Source organism: Triticum aestivum, chromosome 1A (assembly GCF_018294505.1).
Source record: "Triticum aestivum cultivar Chinese Spring chromosome 1A, IWGSC CS RefSeq v2.1, whole genome shotgun sequence".
NCBI classification, from domain to species: Eukaryota; Viridiplantae; Streptophyta; class Magnoliopsida; order Poales; family Poaceae; genus Triticum; species Triticum aestivum.
Window position 1 is genome coordinate 303,493,440 of NC_057794.1, and position 9,584 is coordinate 303,503,023.

A 9,584-nucleotide genomic window follows, 5' to 3' on the forward strand; every position below is an offset into this window, starting at 1 on the left:
CTCTCATTGCAAGAAAAACCGATCTAGTTGGCCAAACCAAATCGATAGTTCGAAGAGACTTACAAAGATATCAAATCATGCATATAAGAATTCAGAGGAGATTCAAATAATATTCATAGATAAGCTGATCATAAATCCACAATTCATCGGATCTCGGCAAACACACCGCAAAAGAGTATTACATCGAATAGATCTCCAAGAACATCGAGGAGAACATGGTATTGAGAATCAAAGAGAGAGAAGAAGCCATCTAGCTACTAGCTATGGACCCGTAGGTCTGAAGTAAACTACTCACGCTTCATCGGAGAGGCAATGGTGTTGATGTAGAAACCCTCCGTGATCGATTCCCCCTCCGGCAGGATGCCGAAAAAGGCCCCAAGATGGGGTCTACGGGTACAGAAGGTTGCGACGGTGGAAAAGTGGTTTCATGGCTCTCCTGGATGTTTTTGGGGTATAAGAGTATATATAGGCAGAAGAATTAGGTCAGGGGAGCTACGAGAGGCCCACAAGGTCGGGGGTGGGGGGGCCTCCATCCTTGTGGCCGCCTCGAGGCTCCTCTGACTTGCACTCCAACTCTCCTCGGTGTCTTTTGGTCCAAGAAAAATCATCGCGAAAGTTTTATTTCGTTTGGATTCCGTTTGGTATTTCTTTTTTGCGAAACTCTAAAACAAGGAAAAAACAGAAACCGGCACTGGGCTATAGGTTAATAGGTTAGTCCCAAAAATCATATAAAATAGCATATTAATGCATATAAAACATCCAAAACAGATAATATAATAGCATGGAACAATAAAAAATTATAGATACATTGAAGACGGATCAGCTGCCCGCCTCTGCAGGTCGCCATCCCTACCACCCTCAACGAATATCTGAGCAAGAGAAAAGAGGAGTGGCATGGGGTGGCTTAGAAGGAATCTCGCGACGCTCGCCGACGGTCACCAGACGTCGGAGGGAGAGGCGGCTGGGTCACTCGGGATCGAGCTCATGCTCGGGCGCTCGACACACAAGATGTGTGAGGAGAGTCAGGAGAAATGGATGAGGCAGATGGGGGTAGGGAGCGTTCGGGAGACTTCGCCTCGACGCGAACAAGTCGCTGGGATGACATGGCGAGTTCGCGTGCGCCAAGATATGTGCGGGCGGTCCAACGACAACAAGGGTGTTCAGGACGAGATTGCCACATATAGCATTATTCGGGAGTTATAGATTCCAAAAATATATATTGTAAATTCTACTCTATCTATATATCACATAAAAAAGTGAGCTCACACATGCCACACATATAACCAGACACGCACGTTTCCTAGTCACACACACACACACACACACTATAATGATGAAAACTATAATAACTTGATGAATCTCAATAAATTTTTACTACACACACCACCATATAGATATTATGCGGAAAACCTCACTAAGAAGTGCCTTTTTGAACCAAGAGGCTGGTATTTAATAATAATGTAAAAAGAGATAATGCACTATAGTATCATGGCTTGTTTGAAAAAATAATATCATATGTGCTATAGACGTGTTAAGCTAGTAAACTAGACTACAAAACATACAAAGTAATGGTTTCAATGGTATTATCACAATCCATGTAATGCCAAACAATTTATGTCTTATTTTGTGAAAAAAGAACCCAATCTAATTTTCTGATAAATGCACATGTTTTGCCTTTGTTTACATAGTTTTCAAATATTTGATCACTTTTTATTGTTGACATAAAGTAATCATCACATCAAACCGAAAACCTCAATATTGGGCAAAGATCAAATTTTACGGTGCTTCTTATCATGATACCTAAAATGTAACCATTTTCAAGGTGTAACCCTTTTTAGGGTTTATGCATATCTTTTTTTTTACTATTACTAAAGTAGTATATTGAGACAGGCTTTAATATTTTCTCAATACACTCCATGATTTATGAAATTTAAAACATTCTTTATGTTAGTTAGTCAAGTTGACATCTAAAAGAAGAAACGCGATATTTTTTTAGTAAAACGTAAAACCGCTCCTATTGATGCTGAAGCAAACAAACTTTCCTTAAACCCAAGTAGCCAAAGGGAAAGAAAAAACCCCAAGCCATGGCCTCCTCTTCCCTCTTCGCCGCCGGGCGCCGCCTTCTCCACTTGGGGCGCGGCAGGCTTCTCCAAGGCCGAGTCCGTCCCCACAATCCCACTCCTCTGCTCCTCCCTGTGCGCGCCGCATCCTCTCCTCCCTCCAACAGCGCCGAGAGGCCGCCGCGGCGACCCCCGGGCCTGCAGTCCACGCTGTGGCCGCTGGGCCACCCGGACACGCTTCTGGTGCCGGAGATCGAGCACTGGGCGGAGAAGCCCCGCAACCGCCTCCGCCCCGTGGAGCTCGAGCGCATCGTCAAAGAGCTCCGCAAGCGCCGCCGCCACCGCCAGGCCCTCGAGGTACTACCCTCCCCGTGCCCCATTAGCTGCCCGTCGGCTATTCGATGAAATGCGGCAGTAGCTTCCCATGGTTCTCTTCGCCCCTTTATCTCTTGCGGAGAAATGCGGGAAGTTCCCTGCCACTGACAGATGCGAGTAGGACATTTCTGAGATGGTGACCCGATATGTTTCTCATTGTTACCATGCTGCATAATCACGTGGATACTTGGACTTCTCAATGGGGAAACGGAAGTTCATGTGGAGATTCATATGGAATTGGGTACATCGAATGTATCACGTAGGATTTTGGCAACCCAGTTCTAAGAACCAAAATACCTATGAAAATTTTACAATCCAAAGAGGCGTTGAAAGAACTGCAAGGAAGATTTCCTTTCGACTCATTGCTTAGATGTTATGAGTTATGACTTTGCATGACTAGATGATCCGAGTACGGAACAGTAGCACATGGTGTATAAAGAAGAGGATGTCGTGTTCAATTTATTTTTATCTGCCGTATGTCACAGACTTGAAGTTTAGTGGAATGAGGAGTTTAATCTGGCATGTGTTTTATTTTTAACTCAATGTGGTCTGTAGTTAAAATACTTCTGCGCCAGTTAACCTGCATCTGCATTCATGTTTAGAGTTAACGTCAAACTATGGCAACCAGGGGTTTGCAGCATGTAAGCCATTAAACCCTTGAAGTATTTATAAAATAATAATAAGGCCATGCTTGGAATCGGTGTGTTTTTATACACCTGTATTTGTTTTCCAAGTGTATCTTACCTGCCATGTGCAAATTTCACCTGAGAATCAAAACGACGGATCGTGGTCTGTATATTTTACAGGGGCAAAAGCGCTAGAAACGACAATCCAATCAAGGCCTAATCCCTATAGTTTGTCGCTAGTAATTATGGGGTATTTTGCATACCCTTGAAATGCCTCATCAGTTTCTTTCCAAACCTTTACTTTGCACAGGTCTCCGAATGGATGAGTGCTAAGGGTCATGTCAGATTTTTGCCAAAGGATCATGCTGTTCACCTGGATTTGATCGGTCAAGTTCGTGGAATCGGAGCAGCAGAAGCCTATTTCAATCAACTGCCTGATAAAGATAAGACGGAGAAACCCTACGGTGCACTCCTGAACTGCTACACACGAGAACTCATGGTTGATGAATCCTTGGCTCATTTTCAGAAGATGAAAGAGCTGGGTTTTGTGTTCTGCAGTCTCCCCTACAACAACCTCATGGGCCTCTATACTAACATAGGACAGCATGAGAAGGTCCCTTCAGTGATAGCAGAGATGAAAAGGAGTGGTATCATGCCTGACAACTTCAGCTACAGAATTTGCATAAACTCTTATGGCACACGGGCAGATTTTTTCGGGATGGAGAACACCCTGGAAGATATGGAGTGTGAGCCTCAAATTGTAGTCGATTGGAATACCTATGCCGTTGCGGCGAGCAACTACATTAAGGGCAACCTAAGGGAGAAGGCAATCTCTGCCTTAAAGAAAGCAGAAGCAAAAATTGACATAAAAGATTCAGATACCTACAACCACCTGATGTCCCTCTACGGCCAGCTGGGGGACAAGTCAGAGGTGAAGAGGCTGTGGGCACTCCAAATGTCAAACTGCAAGAGGCATATTAATAAGGACTACACTACAATGCTTGCAATGCTTGTGAGACTTGATGAAATTGAAGAAGCTGAGGCCTTGTTGAAAGAGTGGGAGTCGAGCGAAAACACATTCGACTTCCATGTTCCGAATGTCTTGATCACTGGATACCGACAGAAGGACATGCTGGACAAGGCCGAAGCGCTGCTGGATGACTTCTTGAAGAAGGGAAAGATGCCTCCTTCGAGCAGTTGGGCCATCGTGGCAATCGGCTATGCTGAGAAAGGTGATGCTGCGAAAGCCTATGAGTTGACAAAAAATGCCCTTTGTGTTTACGCTCCGAGGAGCGGCTGGATCCCGAGGCCTGCGATGATTGAGATGATACTCAAGTATCTTGGAGACGAAGGTGATCTCAAGGATGTTGAAACTTTCATTCAACTGCTGCAAGCTGCTATGCCTATGAACTTAGATATGACCGACGTTTTGTCAAGGGCTCGTATGAGAGAAGAAAAGAAGGCTGGAGATGCAGAGAAGGAAGCCCTAAGCTCAACAAAGGCATCAGGATAATTTTACTGCAACTCTCAGGACCAACTTATTTCACCATGTAATTTATCTAGTTAGTTACCGGAATTTATTTGATATTTTACTCGAGTCTGAAACTTGCCATAAACAAATTGCTGCCCAGTTCTCCACAGGTTTGTAGCATAGTGCACCCGCATGAACAGCAATTTCTGATAAAATTGTAAAAAAAATGATTTTTTTTCCTGACGAACATCAACAAGTGTTCTAAAATCCTGCAAAATTTCGCCACAAAAAGGTATCCATAGTGGTCTGAGCCGAAAAAACAGAAGTGAGTGCTCCAAATGCGTCTTTTTGAGTCCTGAATTTTGTTTTTGTGGTTTACCGGCGTACACAGATGTCTTTTGTAAGTGAAATTTTACAGGTTATAACATACGTTGATGTTCAACCACATTTAAAAAAGTTTTGTCTATTGTTTTCGGATTTTTACTGTTCGCGCAGGAAAATCCATGTCGCATGTTGGCGAAAATGTAACTGTGCAACAATACATGTTAAGAAGACAATCAAATGGAATTTAAAGGGAGGAGGGTCAGCATGGCGTATCTGCAGCATCTTTCTATTTTGCATCTAACTTAACGTACCATAATGTATGAAAAGTTTCCAACAAAACCAACCATGGCCTGGAGAACAACCATGACATTATATTGGCAGGGGCATACACGAACACTTCATAAACTTTACGAATCATATGTCTTTGAACTGTGAAATGATGGCTAATACTTGTGTTCTCCAGCATCCAGCCTGAACCAAGGCAGCAAAAATGAAGGGGTAATACAAGACTAACAGGCCACTTAAGAGGTCTTATAAGTTATTTCTTCTGCAGCTGTCACATTTCAAGCAAACGTAGCACTACGATATCCAAGTTTAAAAGATGGATCTACGAAATACATTGGCATAACAATGCCATCAATAGAGCAATACGATATAGGACAGATGCTCAGAAACACCATAAGACGACGACAATATAGCGCCAGAATATCCGCTACTCCGAGAGAGTGGACTTCAGCTCTCCACTCTTTTCCAGCTCGAGAACAATGTCACAGCCCCCCATCAGTTCTGATTTGTAGTAGAGTTGGGGGAAGGTGGGCCAGTTCGAGTATGTCTTCAGACCTTGTCTAACTTCCTCATCAGATAGAATGTCAAAGGACCCAAAGCTTATCCCTGCTCCTTTCAAGGCATTCACCACTTTCGAACTAAAGCCGCAACGTGGATTATCTGGGTTGCCCTTCATGAACAGCATCACTGGGGATGAGGAAATTAGGGCCTCGAGTCGGTCCTCTAGGCTCTCTTTCCGAATAATCCCTTTCTCAGTCAGAACCTTCTTCAGTTCCCCACTCTTATGCATCTCCATCACTATGTCCGAACCACCAACCAGTTCACCCTTGATGTACACCTGAGGGTAACTAGGCCAGTCTGATAGAACCTTTAGACCTTGCCTAACCTCATCATCTGAAAGAATGTCAAAACTTGAGAAAGGAATCTTCTCCTGCTTAAGAATATGAACGACCTTCCCACTGAATCCACACTTGGGCTCCTCAGGTGAACCTTTGATAAATATCATCACTGGGTTAGAATTAGTGAGGCTCTCCAAACGAGCTTTCTGAGCTTCCGTAAGCCCAATTGCCTCAGGACTCTGTTCATTTGCAGATTCAGACATCACTGGCTCCTCAATTTTGCTTCCTTGTTGCGTGAGAGGAATGTTGTGCTCCTTTAATACATCCTTCAGTTCACCACTTTCATGCATGGCAATAACAATATCACACCCACCAAGCAGCTCACCTTTGCAGTACAACTGAGGAAAAGTTGGCCAGTTAGAGAACTTCTTCAGTCCTTCACGTACTTCATTATCTGTAAGGATGTCAAAGCTCCCAAATTCAACACCTTCCTGCTTCAAAATGTCAACCACCCTTCGGCTGAAACCACACCTTGGTTCTTCTGGATTTCCCTTCATAAATAAGATGACAGGATGGGAGTTGACAAGCTGCTCCAAACGCTTCTTCAGTGTACTTTCAGCAGCAGAAGATCCATTTTGCCGTGCCATTTCTTGGACCTTTTCGAGTACAGCAGGCCCAGCAGCCACCCCCAAGCTAGCAGGTGCAGCAGGCTGAGCAACATTGGCAGGCCCAGCTAACTTTGCAACCTTATTGGCCAGGCTGGCTGGGTTTGCGCCCTCCAAGGTATCAACAGGTTTGCCTTCCTGAAAAGAGATAAACCATGAACCAATGACAACCTCTTACAAAGAAGGCAATATAGAAAACTTCCAAAGCATTCGATAAAATATACTCCCTCCGTCCGAGAAAGCTTGTCCCTCAAATGGATGTATCTAGCACCAAGTTAGTGCTAGATACATCCATTTGAGACAAGCTTGGGACAAGTTTTTTCAGACGGAGGGAGTAGTGAGCTAAGCAAATATCACCTTTTTCACAGCCTAACCTCACATATGTGCAGGGCAAACACAGCATCCCAAGGCTGTGTGACACATAGGTTGGCATTACAAAGGAATCTCACGATAACAACAAAATGCCAAGTGAAGCCCTGATTAACTAGCCTAGCAAACAAAGACATCGCCGACCTCATGAGGCCCCATCGCAATATCATTAGATTGGTTCTAGTCGTACAGAACATTTCATTGTCCATACAACACTATAATGACATGTACCAAAAGAAACAGACGTCCATGCTAGGATGAACCAATTAACTAGTACAGTCATGCAAAATCTTTAGGGTAGGCAGGAGTGTGTATCTAACTTCATTATCCCACAGTATATGGGGCATGGGCACACATAAGTTACGTCATTGCTTGCAGAATACATCATTCTTAACAATAATATCAACACACGCCTCATCATGAGGGCAGAGCACATGCTTGATTTTTTTCCCTTTAAAACTGGACAAGAGAACTCGTGCAATTCAACTTTAACAAGGAAGAAGGGTACCGTGAGTCCGTGACCCTACCAGGATTTGATATCAAGTACAAACAATGTAAAGAGGTTTATTAGCATGAACAAATCATGTTGCATGACAACTGTAAACAGTAAATACCTTGCATAAAACAAAGTATGGCACTGCTGTAACTCCATATGCCTCTGAAATTTCCGGTTGTTCTTCAGCCTCAACCTGACAGAAGTTACCAACATGACGAGGATAAACAAGAAAAGGATTCAGATATCCAAATTACAAAATGGTGTGTCATTAGCAGACGATAAAGAATGGATCATAATTATATGACTAAAGAACACTACAAAATAGGCAAAGGATAATAGTCACAAAGTTGAAATATTTGTTTAGATCAGTCTTTTACTAGAATCTCGGTCCGATGGCATCACACGGTGAAATTATTAGACAGCGGACCAGTAGCAAAAAATATCTACAGAGGGTTCGAGAAAGGTACCACTTGATCCCATATACTTGTACCTAAATTCAGTCTAATGGAAGAACAAAGGGTTTCAATCGCAAGTTAGTGGTCTTGGTTACCCTTAGCTGTCATTCCACACTCTTATAGCTGAGTCTATCTATAACAAACGGGAAGAGCCAAGGGTTTCAAGCACAAACGGGTTGAATTCAGCTGTTATCTCATGAGCCCATACCTAATGTGGGGAGGGAAACGCTGCAAGCACAAGTGGGGCTGGATTCAAGTTAATCAACCGCATACACATCACATGTTAACTACACACTACAGATAGTGCTTGTCGCATCGCATAATAACTAAATAAACATGAATAATCACAATATAAATAATAATCAAACATGCGAAAAAAGTAACTTGGACAGCAGCATGAATCACGCGCCAGAACCCTAAACGCGAACCGCGAATCTGTACCCAGGGGCCTAGACCGCCGCCGAAGGATCACGATCCACCGGAAACCGGCCCGAACCCAAATCTACCGCGACTACATGAGAGGAATCAGAGTGCAGCAGGCAGCGCGTGCGTACCCTGAGGAAGAGCGCGTGGGGGAAGTCGACGGCGAGGTGCGCGAAGACCTCGTCCATCTGCTTGGAGGCCTCGCACCAGGCCGCCCAGAAGTGCACCGCGGCGGCCCGCGCGCCGCCGACCGCCGCGTCCAGCTCCGCCCTCGACCCCACCTCCCTCACCGCCCCGCCGCCGCTCGCCATCGCCGCCTCCGCTCCCTCACACTTCCCCACCAAAAAACAGCAATCGACGGCGAGAGCGCTTGAGATGGTAGCTACCAGCGGGGGCGATCCGGGGAGAGAGACGACGGACGATGACTCGTGCCGAGGGGTTGCGACCTGGGGTTTTCCTCTCCAGCCCCGTGCGGTGCGACGGCGACGGAAGATTCCAGAAGGGGCCGGAAGCCCGGAACTGACCGACCTAGGCTGTTTGGGCCTGGCCGGAGCGGGCTAACGGCCCAAGAGACAAAAGAATCGGTCTGATGACGCGGACCCACGCGGCCGGCCCGGCAAAAAGCCAGAGGCTGCTGCGGCGGCGGGGTCCAGCCGCCGTCCGGGGGTCCCTCCCCTCCCCTCGCCCCGGCCGACGAGTCTATATAAATCCGAAGCATTTCTCAGCTGCCCTCGGGCGGCCAAAAACGAAACCCTAGTAGTAGTTGCCACAAAACCCTTCTCCTGAATCCCACACGCTGCCTCCACCAATTCAGATCTGGGCCTGATGATGGTCTCCTGACCTTCCGTTCACTCTTTTCAGTTTGATTCTCTTGAGGTTTGTGTGAGTTTGCTCGATGGTTTGGATCGGTGATGCTCTTGTAGAAATACTGCGTTATCTTCCTGATCAACGTGAGGCCGCCGCGATGAGCGGCGGCTTCCTGATGACACCATTATCTCGCTGAGATCCAAGGCGCAGGCAACCTCGCATGCCTTTTGTTTTTGTTTTCCTTTGTCTCTTTGGCCTGTTTTCCTCTGGATGTTACTTTGAAAAGTTAGAAGGGAGATCAGTGTTATGAAGTTCTATCTCTCAACCTCTCTCGCTAGCACTCTTTGAAAAATTGCATAGAAAAGCTGAGAAAAAGGACCGCAATAATT

The 9,584-nt window shown here is 45.4% G+C and overlaps 2 protein-coding genes across 2 annotated transcripts; one reads left to right on the forward strand and one right to left on the reverse strand.

Moving 5' to 3' along the window:
* Nucleotides 1-2,028: 2,028 nt before the first annotated feature.
* LOC123047205 (pentatricopeptide repeat-containing protein At4g21705, mitochondrial) lies at nucleotides 2,029-4,681 on the forward strand. Its single transcript, XM_044470704.1, has 2 exons — nucleotides 2,029-2,417; nucleotides 3,372-4,681. The coding sequence occupies exons 1-2, from the start codon at nucleotides 2,085-2,087 to the stop codon at nucleotides 4,572-4,574; spliced, it is 1,536 nt and encodes a 511-aa protein (XP_044326639.1). The 5' UTR covers nucleotides 2,029-2,084; the 3' UTR covers nucleotides 4,575-4,681.
* Nucleotides 4,682-5,176: 495 nt separating this feature from the next.
* On the reverse strand, nucleotides 5,177-8,955 carry LOC123047214 (monothiol glutaredoxin-S11). The gene is made up of 3 exons (XM_044470717.1): nucleotides 8,520-8,955; nucleotides 7,629-7,703; nucleotides 5,177-6,783 (listed from the first exon to the last, which is right to left on the reverse strand). The coding sequence occupies exons 1-3, from the start codon at nucleotides 8,697-8,699 to the stop codon at nucleotides 5,569-5,571; spliced, it is 1,470 nt and encodes a 489-aa protein (XP_044326652.1). The 5' UTR covers nucleotides 8,700-8,955; the 3' UTR covers nucleotides 5,177-5,568.
* Nucleotides 8,956-9,584: the final 629 nt, after the last annotated feature.